At 41.5% G+C, this 17,747-nt stretch overlaps 2 protein-coding genes across 2 annotated transcripts; one reads left to right on the top strand and one right to left on the bottom strand.

The window, feature by feature from the left end:
• Positions 1-11: 11 nt before the first annotated feature.
• Positions 12-1,011, top strand: LRRC10 (leucine rich repeat containing 10). The gene has a single exon (XM_065040236.1). It carries the CDS (start codon positions 85-87, stop codon positions 919-921), a length of 837 nt encoding a protein of 278 aa, XP_064896308.1. The 5' UTR covers positions 12-84; the 3' UTR covers positions 922-1,011.
• A 2,192-nt stretch (positions 1,012-3,203) lies between these two features.
• On the bottom strand, positions 3,204-16,698 carry CCT2 (chaperonin containing TCP1 subunit 2). The gene is made up of 16 exons (XM_065040216.1): positions 16,501-16,698; positions 15,216-15,290; positions 14,676-14,741; positions 14,466-14,577; positions 13,485-13,561; positions 12,403-12,515; positions 11,669-11,871; positions 11,366-11,466; positions 11,152-11,279; positions 9,187-9,290; positions 7,312-7,431; positions 6,597-6,725; positions 6,406-6,509; positions 5,236-5,335; positions 4,433-4,574; positions 3,204-3,768 (listed from the first exon to the last, which is right to left on the bottom strand). The coding sequence occupies exons 1-16, from the start codon at positions 16,501-16,503 to the stop codon at positions 3,738-3,740; spliced, it is 1,608 nt and encodes a 535-aa protein (XP_064896288.1). The 5' UTR covers positions 16,504-16,698; the 3' UTR covers positions 3,204-3,737.
• Between the last annotated feature and the right edge of the window lie 1,049 nt (positions 16,699-17,747).

The following is a 17,747-nucleotide window of genomic DNA, read 5'->3' as shown; positions in this document are numbered from 1 at the left end:
CCGGCAGGCCAGTGCACAGCAGGAGGAGACCAAGGCGGGCTCCTGTCCTTTGCAGTCCCGGCGATCCCCAAACAAAGTCCCGGGATGGGCAACAGTCTGAAAGCCATAGTTGCTTTTGTGCCCTCCAATGAGTGCCAGAAATACCTCCTGGAAGACCTAGAAGAGATGCCAGTGGATAAAATGGTGGATCTGAGTGGCATGCAGCTGAGGCGGCTGCCTCTGCACATTTGCTCTTTTAGGGAACTGGTCAAGCTGTACTTGAGCGACAACAACCTGAACAACCTGCCCCCCGAGCTGGAGCAGCTGCAAAACCTGCAGATCCTAGCACTGGACTTCAACAACTTCAAAGCGCTGCCCCTGGTTGTGTGCACGCTGAAGCAGCTGTGCATCCTCTACCTGGGCAACAACAAGCTCTGCAGCCTACCCCTTGAGCTGCGGCTCCTGCAGAACCTCAAGACCCTCTGGATTGAGTCCAACTGCCTGCAGTGCCTGCCCGAGGTCGTGTGCGAGCTCAGCCTGCTCAAGACGCTGCATGCCGGCTCCAACGCCCTGCGCACACTTCCTCCCCAGCTGCGGTGCTTGCAGGAGCTGCGCACCATCTGGCTGTCCGGCAACCTGCTGTCCGAATTCCCCCCCGTGCTCCTGGACATGCCTTTTCTGGAGGTGATTGACGTGGATCGCAACTCCATCCGGTTCTTCCCAAGCCTGGCTCACCTCCCCGGCCTGAAGCTGGTGATCTACGACCACAACCCCTGCCGGAACGCACCTAAGGTGGCCAAAGGGGTGCGCAGGGTGGGAAGGTGGTCAGAGGAGAGCCCTGAACCCCGCAAGCGGTCTGGGGCAGTGATAGAAATCACACTCGATGAGATACCATTGCCACCTCCCCCTGCCAAGCCCGAGCCAGAAGCCGAGCCCTGCTGATGTTCAGCTGCCCGTGCTGGCAAAGGCACAGCACACCCACAACGCTGCCCAACATCTATTTCTCCCTCACTTGCTGGTGTCCAGGGAGCACCACGCCGCCTGGCTCATCTTCAGGAGCAGGTGCAGCGGTTTAGCCCTAGGTGACAGCAGAACTCTCTTGTACAGTCACCCCTTTTACACAGCACCCAGCACTCTCTCTAGAGCAAAGACTTCCTCCCAAGCGGAGACCACAGTTTGTAGTAGAGATGAAGACACAGTCTAGGTGGATTATCCAGAGCATGTATGGACTCACTGCTCTTCACCTGTGGGCTGGCTCTTCTCCTCTCTACCTTGCTGAGGTGTCTCGGCTCAGCTGGAAGCAACCATTCAAGGTGATGATGGAGTAACCCACAACATTCATCTCAAATGACTTACCCAAAATGCCACCGCAGCAGCAGCAGCTTGAAGGATTCCCCACCAGCCGTGTGGGAACCAGTAGCAGATCCCTGGCTGTGCTATCAAGGAAACAGCACGTAGGTACCTGTGATCTCTCATCTTACCACTGCTGCCTTCCTCCTGGAAAATTAGCGGCCACTCTTATTTTGTTATCGCCAAGCAGCATTTTAAACGATGGTGAGGAAAGCTGGAGGCTTTGCTGCTAGCTTTTATATAACCAGCAATGCCACCTGTGAGGGCAGCTGTACAGGCTGAGTTATCATGCAGTAGCAAAGAAGAAAACCAAAGCCTGACTAAAACAGAAAAACCACGAGACCTGCAAAGGTAAACTTGCATGAATATAACCTGGGGGCTGGGAGCCTGCTGCTACAGGCTTGTACAGACTTGGAAGCTGAGGTGAACTTTACTCAGTTGACCTCAGCAGGGTGATTCTCCAGCTTGCAACTCAGACCAGTTCAAATGCCCTTGGAAGTGCGCTGCACTAATTTTTTTTAAAGTATGTTTTGCTTTAATTGTGTAACACAGAAATCTGGCTCAAAATGACATTTTTAGCTTTTGATTCCATCGCACGGATCATTGAGTTTGGTGAAAGACAGCCTTCTTAGAAGGGTGAGCAGCCCTTGGTGGCGCACAACAGCCACTTCCCTCCGCCTCACTCATCCATGGAACTGCCTCACCAGCACAGCCTGCAGCAGCGGCAGCTGACTGCCCAGGAAAGGTTTGATCCAATGCCAGTTTGTGACTGCTTAATGTCATTTGCATGCTTGGAAAATTATCTAGAAATATATATAAACTCTGCTAGCACTTGCTGTCTTGTTAGATGAAGTCTGAATTTGGATCTGGCTGGCACCCATGCAGTGTGCTTACACATTACATTAAATAAAGTGTACTAGTGCCTCACTGAGTTAAACCATCCTTCTTCAGAATTAACTTAATTCTCTCTATCCAAATTCTGTATGTAACCTTGTTCCAAACAACTATTCCTTCCTACAAAACAGAACTATCCATCAGAACAATAGTTTGGGGCTTTTTTAACATCCAAGTTCAATATTTCATTGCCAACAGAACTGTCCTGGTATTTGATCTATCAGGGGGGTGGCAGGGGAGGTAAAGAAGAAGGTGCTTTCTTCTGCTTGACAATGGTTTGTATTTAACCCTGCACTCTGTGCCCAGTATGGTCACTTTTGGAGACCTGAAGAGAGTCTGTTTTGAGAGTTTGGGGGAATGTTCAATTCAGGAAACCTACAAGAGAAAAGCGTTTGCACAGATACTTTCTTCTAATTCATCTCCCTGCCTTGGGAAACTTGTCCTGGTGCTTGCCAAGGTGTTGCGTTATCCTTGCAAGGGCCAGAAGGGTGACAATACCCAGTTGGCACCTCCTTAAGCGGGTCCCATACAGCCAGCACATGAAGATTGCTGCAGGCATGATGGAATTCCTTGTCACCTGAGCATAAAGATACTAGTCCCATTAAGCAGCACAATGCCTTTGCAGCAACTACTGGAATAGGGAAGAGAATTGTAAACACAGGCTACTACAGACAGGAATGAGGAAAGAAAAATGAAAAAGGGAGCAGCCCGCTCATTTTCCACTAACTGCCCTCTACAGTGTTTGTAAAGTTGGCCTGAGTCTGCTACATCATAGTCAAACACACATACTGTTTGGTCCAGGATGCTGGTATCTCCCCCAAAGTGCACCATCCTCTCACCTCCCCTCAGCAGAACACCTATCTACATAAAATTTGTAATGTAAATGCTGTAAAATCCCTTAAGTTGTAATTCTGAGCATTGCTTAAGGTTCCTCTTCAGCTTTTTCCTCTTCATCATCAAAAAAATGAGTAGTACTCCAGTATCACTAGGAAAGGGTAACATTTAATTTCAGAGCCTATTTCTAGGGTGCCAACTCAAAACCTACACAGCCAGGACTGGAATAAACCACTGACAATGTACCAGGCCAGTGTGAACCAGTGAGCTGCACAGACTGAAGAGGACAACCCCCTGCCCCGGGTACGCAGCTGAGGACTGAGGATGCACACCACTGCTTTTCTGATGGAACTGCCCCTCCCAATTCTACACAAACACTAATACAACTTCAGTGAATTTGGATTTTTTTAACTTTATTTCTGCGTATTTTAAGTGGAACCTGGAGAGGAACAGAAGGAAATAGGGCTGTATAAAACCCATGTTTTACTTGAAAGTGAACTCTTTCCCCACAACACAAATGACCTGAAATAAGTTAAAACCAAATAAAGACAGTTATTTCATGCCACTGATGGAGATCTGCCTTTCTCAAGCTTCTGTTCCATAACTTTATGAAAACTAGATTATTGAAAAAAATTACTAGGTGAGATCTGGTCCACACATCCTCAGGCACTGAAGAAAATTTAACATGGGCGATGGTCTGGTACACGTTTTCTGGGGAGAAAAAGAAAAATCAGAAAATTCCACCTCACTCTGATGTCCACCTGCCTCCCCACCCACCCTTATTCTTAATTTCAGTTGGTATTTTGTGTTCAGTGCTGGCTTTATCACACAGCACAAAAGGCAGTATCATCTCAAAGCTAATATGCCACCATTGACCATAGTAGAAAACCCCCGTGATTCACAAAATAGTCAAACTACCTGGCAGTAGGCACGTGTGGGATAACCTGCCCACGAGTGGCATTTAAAACAAACTTTTTAACAAACATGTTTTTGTTTTAGCTGTTGATTCTACTTTGGAAGCAGCTGGGCATTTCACTACAATTCTTGCCAAAATTAAAAAAGCACGAACCTTCACATTTTGGTCAGCCACTTTTGCAGATCTTTTAGTACTATAAATGGCACATGAGTAGCCGGTGACCTAAGATGAACTAGGCATTGTTCAGACACGCTAATTTAAGCACACCGATGGCTCTAAAGGCCTGCTCCTACTCATAACGCAAAAACCATCATGTAACATGAATGTTAGCATGTCAGGTATCAGTCTTTATGTCAAATAAAGTATTTTTAGAACAAGACTTTTCTGCACAGTTACTTTCCCACAGAAGGAGGTTACTCTATCCCACTGTCACTGGCCATGTAGATACTCAGATCATACCTTGGTGCTGCTTTAATGATGTCATCTACACGAAGAATCATTTCTGCTGCTTCAGCTGCACTCAGCAAAACTTGTCTCTTGACTTGGAAACTTTCTGTTACTCCCAAGACTGCCATGTCTCCAATGGTACCCTCTTTCATATCTGGAAGGAGAGAAACACTAAGCGGTTGTTTTGGTTTCTTTAACTTGGGGTATTTTTTTTTAAAGGAAATTACAAGAAGCTGACAGTATGCTAAACTCACAGGCTCAACTGAACCATATTGACAACAAAGCAACTATTAAATAAAGTCTTGTACCTCAAGGCTGCTGACTTAAGCTTAACATGTTGCACTTATACAAAAAAATTAATGATGAAAACTATATACTAGGAAGAGGAGACAAGATCCCAACAGGACTTTAAGAACTATTTTCTTAGGTACATCAACTTCAGAGTTTTCCACAACTTTTTGTTAAGTTTATTTCAGGGCAGAGCAGGGGGGTGTTTGGTTGTGTTGGGGTTTTGGGTTTTTTTTAAATCAATCCCTTTGTTTTTAAGCTTCATATAACTAGGCTCAATGTAAGTAAGGAAAGTGGTTTTTACAGGTGGAGACCATCCCCTTCAAAAACAAAGCTTTCCACTCTATTGTGAAAAGTCTGGTAGAATGATAAAGGAATCTAACATTGCACGCCAAGCAAACAGAAATCGACATACTCAACTCTTCCAGCTGAATATATCAGTGACAAACAGATGTGACCAAGTTTAATAAGCCTAATAACCCTCCCAAACAACAATCCAATGACAGAAGTAACATCAAACCCCTTACCAAGTCCGTAAGTAGTCTTCCCTTCACTGTGAGCAGCTCTGAGTTGAGCAACCAAATCTGCACTGTCATAGCCAGCATTATCAGCTATTATAGTTGGTATCTAAGGGGATAAACACAGGTTGTTTCTAATTAATGTAGGTATTGATCCCTAGTAAACATGAAACATACTTTGATATTACTAATTTACTATTCATTTGCAACAAGAGGAAGTTTCAAGAACATGGCAGATGATCTGTTACAGTGATCACAAGACAGGGAAAAATTAAAAAAAAAAAAAAAAAAAAAAGAAAAATCAAACTACCTTTCTAAAGATTTTGCTTAAGACTTTGTTATAAGAGAGTAGCTGAGAGGACAGAAATGTGTTAGCAGATTTGCCAGTTCATTTTACATGGACAGAAGGAAATCTGTCTCTTTCTTAACACTTCAGACTACAACTGAAGTGGTTGCATTGTAAGAACACCAGCCTGCTGGTAAGTATTAAGCACCATATCCTTCTGCTCACTGTTTAAGTGACAGCAGCGCAAATTGCACATGCTGACTGAAGAAGTAACAGCAAGTCACCATGCTCTTCAATTTTCTTGTGAAGAAATGTTTTCCCATGGTCTTTCATTTGCTAAGAAATGTTTTCCCCAATTTAAATTACAGGGAGGCATTTTTTCACAAAATAACAAGTCTGTTAGCACAATAACATTGTGTAAATGTTTCTTCTGATACTCTATTTCCTACTAAGATGCAATCTCCAGTGCAAGTCTAGAAATTTCTACATAGTACTAGAGCATAAGTACAAATAGCACTAGAATATCAATAGAACAGAAGGGTTGCTCTTTACTAATCAGTTGTCAAGTGAATAAGCTGAGATTTTTATGTGCTATTTCTGCTGCACTTTTCACCTTGCAGATAAGAGGAGTAAGGATCAATTAGAAGAGTGTGAGCATATGAACACTGAGAATTCTACAACATCTGAAATTATTAAAACACCAATACTTTTTTCTGAGAGAGAAAACAAAAAGTTTTTCCCCTTTGTTCATCCAAGATGTGTTGCTAAATTTCACTTTTTTACTTTCAGAAAACAAAATCTTCAAAAGAGAAGCAACTATCTGATATCAGAAGTTAGCAAACTCTGCTGAATTCATACACAAAATGATTCACTATCTGATTAAACAAACTTACCATTCGTAAAGCCTTAGCAAAGGACTCCATTGCAACAGACTCTTTACCAGGTGTTCTCATGGCAAGTTCTGCAACAGCATTGGCCATCAGCATCTCTGAACAACCTATTCATTGAAGACACACAGATGTCTTATATCTGACTTGAACAGTATTACAAAATTTATCTCACATACAAAGAATATAATATTCACCTCCACCATACACAGTTCTAGTGTCCTTCACGGTCTGAGCAAGAACACAGAGAGCATCATGCAAAGACCTCTCTGCTTCATCTAGAATCTGCTGTGTTGCTCCACGCAAAACTATGGTGCAAGCTTCACCTAAAAAGCACAAATGCAAAAGGATGAAAAAAAACTAGCCAAAGATACAAAAAGAGGCTACCACAAAGCATTTGTAATGGTTTTGGTATCGCTGCAGTCAAGTTTTACATAGATCAATTTTGAAGGGAAAAGAAAGCACAATGACATTTCACAGGTAGAATGAAATGATGTACACTGTGCTGGTGCTTTTATCAATGAACTGTTCCACAACACCTCATTTAATTTAACAGGAAATGAATGTTATCTCAAAACAACCCCTTGGAAGCTTACAGCATTAGCATTTACTAGAACAAGCTCTCAAGTTCTTGAAGTATGACATTGCTACTTTTTCTGTCAAGTTAATCTCCCAAAGCAGAAATTTTGGTTCCCATCCTTACAAATGTCTGCGTTAATTCACATAACATTAAACACACCGAGTTTCAACCATGAGCATGTGTCTTTGCAGGATTTTTACTTAAGAGAAAGGCTTTAATAAAAACGGTTACATGAATCATTATAAAATCCCTACACCATGCTGGTAACTGAAAAATGTTAGCAAAGGGTTAACCCAAATGTTACAACATGCCATTAGTGCTAAAACACTTACCCATTGCCACTCCAGAGAAATGAATGAGTTTATCTTCTCCAATCATGACTTCTTCAATAAGCTTGCAGCTTCCTAGTTTTACTAGTTCAGGGTGATCAAAGGTTGATGCAATTTCACCACCTACGAATGTAAGATCATACAAAAGTCAAAGAGCTTATGATGAAAGCATCCATTTAGGCAAGGTCTAAGCAAAAAAAAAAAATATTTAAGAAATCACCTTTGTAATTGCCCCAAAATAAATTTAAATTAACAATACTGCTAATCCAAGTTTTTCCCGTCAGCACATGGCACCAGAAACCTTCAACTGATATTGATAATGACAAGGCCTTAAAACACCAATATTTTGTTTCATGTCACAAGAAATACAATATCTGTAATACTTTAGAGTCCTGTCTGGATAAGAGACTAAATATTCAACTTTGCCAGTATTAAAATGTCAATGTGTTTAAAGTTTTAATAGTATTTACCAATGAAGTATTTATAAAATACTAAATCAAGTTGGTTAAGTTTTTTAATTTGACCTTGTGTCAGAATTAATTTTGTTTTCCTGATGATGGCTGAGAACCACCGCGCACCACAGCCGAGTCATGAGTTTCATGCTATGTCATAGCAGCAACATTGTGCCCAATTTGTAATCAAAACAGATACTACAAAGACCAAAACGTCTATGAACAGCACATTGTTCCAGTACTTTGCTCTTCCCATGACAAAAACCATTTACATTTATTCACTCCCAACGTATACTCAATGATTCCACATTAGCTTGCAGCACTGCTGTAGTTGTAGCGGTACAAGGTAAGAGAGTATCTGTAGTAGAGATTGTGCTTACTAAAAGCTTGTCTACTTTTTCAGCTATAGTTTTATATCCAGTGTGCTCGGATACAGTCCCCTTGCTCTGTCTACAAAATTTGCTTTGAATTTACTCCAGAACATAGCAACGTTCCTCTCAATCAAGCATTTGCCTATGTCAATGTGTCTACAGGCAGTTATACACAATTGCTACTTCAGTTTTCTAAGCTCAACAAGTCCGTATCTTTCCCTTTCTCCCCGCAAAGCAAATTCTCCATTCTTCTGACCACTTTCACAATCAACTTTTTATGATGCTCCACTTAACTATCTCTAACTTCAGCAATGAGAATCATTTGTAGCACTCCAGATGTTTCATTTTTATTAGAGACTAGAGTCACATTTAGACAATCCAGGTTGTCCATGTTATTTGAGGTCAACCTCAAGCTGATGACTCAGGCCCACATTTTTAACAAAGGATGACTCTTTAGTCTTCTCTACGATTACATTCAACAGTCACCATTTATAACATGATGGCACTAATTCACTTGTGGATTCATCATCTTATTCCTTCTATTGCTAAAATTAATCTCTTCACTAGAAAACTGATCTTTCAAAAGTTTAGCAAGCAGTGGCTTTAACGAAAATACTTTTAAAGTATGAAAGCAAATGACTAACTGTCTAAATTATATTCCACTGTTAGCATTATGACCCTTTATTCACAGTTGCTAGAGGAAAAAAGTGTATTTAAATCATTATGCAGAGTATTCAGAATCAAAACGGACATTTTACACGTGAACATACTGAAGACAGAAAACTGAGATACCTGCTTCTAAAAAAATACTGACTATTATATAGCAGCTGATAAATCAACAAAGTAATTCACAAGTTTCTTATGGTCAATTTCATAGGGTCCTCCATACATGTTTTTATTTAAGTACTGTAAAATAAAGCTTATTTTGAGTACTTTTCATGTTACAAGATCTGCTTAATAGAAAAACGTACAAACTAAATGAACAAGCATTAATATTTACTGAAGATCAAATAATGTGATCTTGCAAGTTTCATATGACAAGGTACTCTACATACCTGTAACGAGAGCCAGACGTTCTACACCAGCAAAGTCTGCATGTTCAATAGCCATGACACCAGCAGCTCCAAAGAGCTGTTCAGGGTAGTTGTAGATCAACTGCCTACAATTAAAATACATCTTCACATTACGTATGGAATAAACCTTCTAAAATACCAGATTAACAAAGGATACCGATATACCCTTCCCCTGAAGGGCAAACCCTCCCCTGAAGACACACTATCAATGCACAGTGACCCATATGCTTTACATTCTAAGACCTTTGATCCTAAGTCCCTGCTGGGCACTAACGGCCTATGCTAGCAGAGTGCACTAGAACAAGACATGAAGTAACATCTTTAACTCCTTCAACAATACGAAATCTAAACAGTAGACAACTCTATGGCAACAACAAATGGCCAGTTGTGGAAGGTATACAAATAGCAGACCACAGAGAAGAATATGTGCTCCCTTATTAATATGTATCCCGCTGTCTCCAGAACGAAGTAGTCATCTGAAGATGAATGGTCAATGACCATTCAGGAGTGCTATGCCAAATTATTTTTCCCTTCCGAATTAGAGATAGAGTGCTGTAGACGTTCAGCAAGAGCTGGGAGATACTACCTCTGTCTAACAAGAAGTTTCTAATCTATTTTCAAAAGAGCCAGTTAGCACTTCTGGGTATGTGCAGAGAAGATTCTTCCTACTCTGGATCCTTATAGCCTTGACCCCTGCCACGCATCACCTCAGCAGTGTTTAACTGGCTGTTTAACACTGTTTAACAGTATCAGATGTGAAGTGGATCTACAGTGTGCCTAGAAGCAGAGGTCAATTTTATCAGGGAATAAATCTCAAAGTCAAGAGTCAATCTAATTGGAATACCATTAGCCTGACTACAGTGACTGCTACTTGAACTTCCTTAGGGCAACTGCATTACAGGCACACTGGATAGCAGCCATGGAGTCAAAGTTTGGTGGTTTTTTTCATACTTCAAAGGATTCTTCCAGCAATTTTCCAACAGGACTCCTGACTCTAGGACTCTGTATTTGTACCATGTCTGCTAGACACCCATTTTGCCTACACTAGAATATAACATATGTGAAACTTGACATAGATGAAGGGACTATGAGATTCACGGGTCTGCAAGTGGTTCTTACAGAACACAAACTCTGAAGGTGAGTTCTAAGATGCAGTCTCTCCTATAGAGTGTTATCTTCGCTACTGCAAAAACCAGTGCTACTCTTACAACTATTACTAATCCGCTTCTTCGTAGACTACATGATGCGCTAAACCAGCGAGCGTCAAGCTGCTTGTTTGTTTGCCTTTTTCACTCAAATGAGAATTACTGAAAGGCAGAAGCATTTTTCATCATTAAACTGAATGGGGTTTATTTTGCGCTGTAACAGTTCAGAAGAAAAGCGCACTGCTAACAAAAGTAACTCAGATTGTGACATATCTTCAGTGAAAATGGTTATCTTGCATACTTTCAAAGATGTGCATAAAAGGCTCCATGACAGGGAACACAGAGGCCTCCCAAACACACTTGAATGTGGAGCAGTACTCCAGCACAAGCATTTTAATGCAGGAGAAAGCACAGTAGGTTCCATCTGAACTAAATTAATTCAGCAGCACACTCTTTCAGCACCCACTTCCCTTAAGAAGGGGGAATATAGATATGGACAATGCTGCTGGTATTCCTAACTAAATACATCTGTTAGTATGAAAGCACAGTGACGTGATTAAGTAATATCACTTCTTCCTCATTAAAATACAAAACCAAAACAGGAGGGAGGAGGGCATGGTGCACAAAGGGAAGCACAGAAAAAAACACTGGCCTTACTGACAGGAATAATTTAAGCATTAGGTACGATCACCTAATTTTACAGATACAAGCATAAATAATGTTCCTCACACTCACAGTATTAAAATCTTGCCACTTTCTAATTGCACTGTCAAGTCTACCCCTTCTCCCAGAAAATACGTACCTGTTAATAAAGCAGTTTATTCCATGCTTAAGAATACGATCTACCTTCTCCTTCATTTTTTCTTTTTCTGCCTGTTCTATTTCTGCTACCTTTGCTGTAGAGTCAACTCTAACGCGAGAGCCAAAAATCTAAATCAAAGAAAACAAAGAGTTCAGCCTCAAAAGGAACTCCATTTACAAAAACATTGTTTCACAACAGTAGTTCTGTCACGTACCTTGATCTTGTCTGTATCCATACCAGTATTTGCAATAAGAATCTTTGCATTTTCAATTCTTTTTGGCTGATTTACACCAATCTTCTTGTCGAGTAAAAAACCTGTAGTAACGGAAAGGTCTTGTAAGACTTGATCTTAAAAATGGAAAATCCATTTACATTATTACCCAAATTCCTCATATTTATTATTGAACTTAATAATAACATCACAATGTTTGCCAGAACAAATTTGTACAGAGATGTATGACTTCTAACAGCTTCATTTCTGAAGTGCACTTACAGGCAACAACATACAAAGACTTACCTTCATCTAAGTAGGAATCAGCCAAACTTCCACCAAGTTTCTTAATGACATGGATAGCCTCCAAATTACCAGAACCTTTCAACCTCAGAACAGCTTCCACAGCTAGTTTGACAAAGTGATCTTTATGATGAGTAAGTAATTTTGATGAAAGAGTTGTTCCTGCGATGTTCATCAAGTCTTCACGGAATTTCACTTCATCATTACTGAAATGAAGTCAGTAAAGTGGAGAGTTTCAAAGTCTTAACTATCATTAACCTATCACTCTCAGTCTTGCCCCACTTCTAGGTGAACCATGTCCCATTTTGAGGAATGCTACACAGAATCCCTCCAGCATCCCAGAATACAGCCTTCTCTTCAAAACACAAATTCAAGTAGGAGAACCTTTGCATTCAGCTTTAGAAAGCCTGTGCTCTCAAAGTGCTTGGTAAAGGAAATAGTCACATTTAAAATCAGAGTCTGAAATCTGAAATAACAGCTCAGATTTTCGTTCTAGGGAGCAAATTATTGCTCACACTTTGTTTCTGCACATGATAAGTAAATTTAAATAATTGCATAAAGCTTCTGCAGTTCATCTAAAGAAAATGCACTCTTTTTTTCCTTAACTGTTAAAATTAATAAATTCAGCATTTACAGTACTTAAAAGAGAGCAAAGAGTTTCCTAATGGTATATAATTCTCACTGATATTTTAATCTTCACTGATTAATAAAGTGTTAACCAAATGTACATTACTAACCCATGATCCACAGCTGCTTTGAGAAGTGCCTCTCTTGAAGCTTTTGTGGCTGCTCTCCAGCCTGCAATGATGGTCTGAGGATGAATCTTCTTTGAAATCAGTAATTCTGCCTCCTGTGTAAATGAAATTAATAATAATTTTTTTTCTACCCAAGGTACACTTACACTAACTAGGAAAGACACTTTTAAGTAATCAGAAAATTCTGAATGGCAATAAAAGCCAGAGAGCTATAACAATGACATTGGAAAAAAAACAGCCAGTAGAGTGACTTCAATCTAGGCAAATATGATCTGCCCATGAAATATCATCAAGAAATTTGATTAATTAAAAACAAATCCTAGCTCAAATAGGAACAGTGAGCAGACATACACTTCAAAACAGCCATCTTTCACTTCATGTTTCAGATCAGCTTCCTGTTCATTTACAGCTGGAACTTAAAAGTGTAGTTGGAAAAAAAAATATCTTTAAACTCCGTTTTTGTGAGGAACTTGGCAAGCTGATGGATTATTTCTCAGATGCTCTTGATCACAGTCCCTGGATCTGAGATGATTGGATATACTGGCACAGCTCCGCTAACAAGAGTTCCTCACTTCTGAAGTCTCTTTCACAGTAATTTCAGATTTAGAGTTTGGCTGTGTAAACAGTTTAAAGGAACAGTACAAATTCAGGTCTTGTATACAAAAGAACAGAATTTAACATGTCTTTTTTTTTATTTTCCTCTTTAATAATATGGAAAGTTATTTCAGAGGACTGTGCTGCATGCTGCCTAGTGCAAAATCTAGGAAGTAAACTGTGAGAGTGATACTTTTCTGTTTCACTTGCACATGAAATAATAGGAAATAATTTTCTAAAATGTATCAAATTACAACACTTATGATTTTATAAATAAGCAATAGTCTATAATGAAAAACTGATGATGCCATGCCTAAGGGTCTTTTTGCTACCAATTTCAATGGCAATGGAGCAAGATATTCCTATACTTTAGAAGCCCTCTTCATTAACATCAAATAATAAACATCCTATTGATATCACAGGAGTACACTGCGAAACAGAAACACATCGGAAAAACTGTAATACATCACCCTCAGTAATTCAGCTGCCAACACTGTGACAGATGTAGTTCCATCACCAACTTCATCATCCTGAACCTTTGACATATCTGAAGAAAAGAGCCACTCGATTAATGTTTTTATTCAAAATACCACAGTCGCTCGCACCAGCTTTACATACAAATGCTTTTATCTCACATTAGTTCGGAGAAGAAAAAAAGCACCTTACTCCTCAATAACTTAGAGGTCACTCTGTAAGTCACAGAAAAACCCGAGATGCAAATCACATTCAGCATCCTTCAAATTCCTGCTCTTCATCTGCAACCTAAACACCAACTCCAGTCTGGCAAGGGTCAAGTGCTACTCTCTCTTCCCATTCCTCAAGATGGTCAACAAAACAAAGTAGTGCCAGATGGAAGCTCAAAGGTATACATACAGAATGACAGAATATAATAACCAAGCAGGCCACATGAACTGTTGATAAACAAGGAATCAGCAAACACAAAAACATCATGAAACTTGACACCAAATTGTTTAGGGTCCTACTTATCACTAGAACTGGACCATTTGAACACTAAGACAGTTGATCACAAAGGTAAACTCTGTCCAGAGTACAATGGTGATTAAGTGAAAAACACAAATTTAAATCAGGGACAACCAGAGAGAACCTCTGTACCCCAGCAGATTCCTGTCTCAAATTTTCCTGTTGAAAAAAATGGAAGGGCACACAGCTGCCTTTTGTCCCTTTTGACTCCAGGGACAAACCAAGATCGAGGGAAAACAAGGAGACATCAGAACAATTTTGCAAGAGCAACATGTACCTCAATGATACTTTTGCAGATACCACAAGTCTTAGAACATTTTGACCTCCTTATTTCAGGAATTCTGCTTCCCCTCCCTTCAATTTTTCACATTATTAGAAAAATACTTTTCTAAGAACGAATCAAAACTACATAATACAGCTATAAATTAAGAAATACCAAGTACTCCAATGACAAGCTGTTAAAAACTCACCAACCAAGACCTTGGCAGCCGGGTTGTCAACTCCAATAGCTTTCAGGATGGTTGCACCATCATTTGTAACTGTTACTGTGCTATCTCTCCCAGTACTTAGAAGAATCTTGTCCTACAAGATGTAAGGTTTAGAATATTGCTTTAAAACATACTGTAACTACTAAAACTAAATTAACAGGTATGACCACAGAAAACTTGCAGCTGACTTACCATGCCTTTAGGCCCCAGAGTGCTCTTGACCAGATCACCGATAGCAATGGCACCAACAAAGGATGACTGAAATGAAGACAAATATACCTTAGAAAAGGCTTTATTTCCGCTTTAATACAAGAAGCAGATGCTACCACATAACTTCCCAGAGGACATCCTAAACCAACCCTTCCACAGTTGCACTCTTTTCAGCAGAGACTGAGTCCAAGTTTCTTATCCGCTACATTTTGATAACCACATCAAATATACTAAATTCTCACAGAAATCGTAAAAATGTGTCTCCCAGGCAAAAGAATCGCCTTCCAATGAACATCATTCTTCTGAGCTAAGGTATTTATTTTTTGAACACTTATGAGGAGTTTCTCTATTTGTTAGTATAAACAACATTCCTCCTACCTTCTGTTCACAGATATGCAACAAGAACAAACAGTGAGACAGATGAAGCTCCGCATCATCATAAAATGCAAGTACATGTAACAGGAGAAAAGGCAAAGTTCAATTATGCCAAGTATTACCACTTTCTTAGAGAACTAAACTTACCAGACGAGCTGTTTCTGCCTTTTCTTCATCTGCACCTGCCTTGAAAATGTTCACAGGAGCAAGTGAAAGGGATGCCTACAACAGAGTTAATACAAGAACATTCCTTTAGCTTTAATAAAACAATGCATTTTAAAAACAAATCCCTGAAATTAACAATCTAAATAATGTTCTTATTATTAAAATGATTAACGTGTGTAGCCCATTTGGTTTGCGTAAATATATTCACAATAGAATTTTAAGAAAGAGTCAAGGTGAGATTTATCTTGCAATCTCTTAATCATGTGAAGAGACTACAAGATGGATCGCAATCTACTCCTAAGGACTTCATACCCTACTCTCTGATAAGCACTATGAGCCTGAAAGGCCATTACCAGTACCTTACTTCCTGGCCAATAACTGTGGCTGCTGTGTGTAGCCAACCCTTACGTACAGACAACCTAAATATCAGTACAACCTGCAGAACTTTAAAAAATGTAGTTATTGAACACAATGGGGATTTAGTATTTTGATATTTGTGTTGAACACTCGCCTTTTTGTTTCCATGCAAACTATATCAGTAATGAATACACGCTGATAAAGACTAACACTTGCGAAAACCTCAAGGACTTCATTAGGATCAGAAGCCAAAAAAAAAGAATACATCAACCCTCTTACGAGAGCTCCGTGCGCTTTCACTCTGCGGCGTGATCAGCCTACGCTTGTCAACCAGTTTCACGACCATTCCGTTATTGCTTGGACAAGCAAAACCAAAAGGCTGCGGTGGCAGACGCCCCACGCCGCCAGGGCGGCTTCTCCCGGTCTTCTTGGAGCCGAGAGGAGGGAAGGAGCGGCCGCCCTGCCGCCTGCACCGTGTCGGCCATGCTGCGGGCGCCTGGCACGGGGCGGAGGGGGCCCCTCCTGCCGGGCTGGGCGGGGGGATGCGCTGGGAAAGCCGGGGCGCCCCCGGCGGGAGCGGCAACCGCCCGTGGCCGCCCCGCTGCGGGCTGGGCTGGGCGCGGCCGGCCCCTGACGGACCCTCCATGCGCGCGTTCTGGAACCTTCCAGGCCCAACACGCCGCCCCCGCCCCTCTCCGCCCGCGCGCGCGGAGCAGCGCGCGAGGCCGCCCCCGCGCGAGCGCTGCAACTGCCGCCGGACAAAGCGGGGGGGGGGGGGGGAGGGGCGCGGCCGCCAGGCCCTCGCACGCGTGTCTACGGGGAGCGCGGCTGCTTCCCCGCCTCGCCCTGCCCTGCCGCACCCCAGCGTCCCCCCAGCCCAGGCACAAGGCGCTGCCGCCCCGCCGCTCACCATGGTGCCGGTGCCGACGCCGGGACCCCGCCAGCCGCCTCCTGTTCCACCACTGAAACAACGCGCGGCCCCGCAAGCCCTGACGAAGCTCCTGGCGGAACTGGCGTCAGAGGAACCGTCGCTTCCGGCGGCGCGCGGTGTTGTGGGAGTCGCCGCCCGTCACCTCGGAGCTGGGGGTGGGCGCCGCGCCCCGGTGCGGGAGCTGTATTGGTTTTTAATGAGTGAGATGGTATGGGGGTCTGCTGCCCCGTTCTGCGTAACGCCCGCCGATGGCGCAGCGGTGAAACGGGGACATTGTTTTAATTGGGTCATTAGCCCTAGCCAAAACTTAAGATACTTTAATACATAACTATGAGGAAAACTGAAGGCGTTGAAATGCAGTTAGTGCTCTAGTTTTCAGAACAAGTTTACGAGGGAAAACATGTAACTCTCTGAAGAAAACAAAGCAAAAAGCCCAAAGAACTCAAGAAAAATGCCAACCGAGTATTGACTTATTTACAACCAGAGATGGATGTGAAAGCTGGTAGTTTCAGTCATGGGTTTTTACTCTCTCTACTGGGATAGGTACCTGTCTTTGGCCAGCTTGACTCTACAACAAACAGCTTTACATATATTCCAAGAGATTTGTGTCTGGCAGCAAGATGAGGAACACCAGCTGGAATTAACCCTTGAGGAAAAAGTCACACAAAACCTTTTATTTTTAATACGAACGTATAACTAACAGGATTTTTTTTTTTTTTGAAGGGAGGGAATAAGCTTAACAAAAGAGTCTATTACACTGCTAAGTGGCATTTTTTATTGACAGCAGTGGGGAACACTGGGAATCATCCTCCATAAGTGCTCTGAAGGTTGGACACTCCTGCTTTGCTTATATTCACGTAATTATTACATATGCATTACAATTTTTGAAAATTTTGACATACATCTATACTAAGAAATAATTGATGATGTTAGTTGTTTAGTTTCTTACTTACAATACATCTATTAATTATTAGTTAAATACAAACTAGGCACTCTGCTCGTAAACAATGTATCACTTAGTCTTCTGTCTCCCTCTTGTCATGCAGAGGGATCTAAAACTTGAAAAATATCCCCTCATTTTGCAGGTGGTCACAAAGCATCTGTCATGTCAATGGGTTAATGATGGGCATGTCTTTTGTCACTTATTCACAGCGTACATTAATTTGGCAGCTTCTGTTCAGCAGCACCTGACAGCAGCCTGCCTGGCAGTGCACCGGCCTTTTCCC

The sequence above is a fragment of the Columba livia genome, chromosome 1, assembly GCF_036013475.1.
Source record: "Columba livia isolate bColLiv1 breed racing homer chromosome 1, bColLiv1.pat.W.v2, whole genome shotgun sequence".
In the NCBI taxonomy this organism is placed as follows: domain Eukaryota; kingdom Metazoa; phylum Chordata; class Aves; order Columbiformes; family Columbidae; genus Columba; species Columba livia.
Note: the sequence above shows the minus strand (reverse complement) of the source record. Positions and strands in the feature narration are given on the sequence as shown.

What these genes read in the sequence shown, in the direction of transcription:
- LRRC10 (XM_065040236.1), top strand. Translation starts at nt 85, where the DNA reads ATGGGCAACAGTCTGAAAGCCATAGTTGCTTTTGTGCCCTCCAATGAG.
- CCT2 (XM_065040216.1), bottom strand. An exon ending in CTCTGGGGCCTAAAGGCATG is followed by an intron (nt 14,578 to 14,675) that starts GTAAGTCAGCTG and finishes TACATCTTGTAG; the next exon opens with GACAAGATTCTTCTAAGTAC. An exon ending in GGCTGCCAAGGTCTTGGTTG is followed by an intron (nt 13,562 to 14,465) that starts GTGAGTTTTTAA and finishes TCTTTTCTTCAG; the next exon opens with ATATGTCAAAGGTTCAGGAT.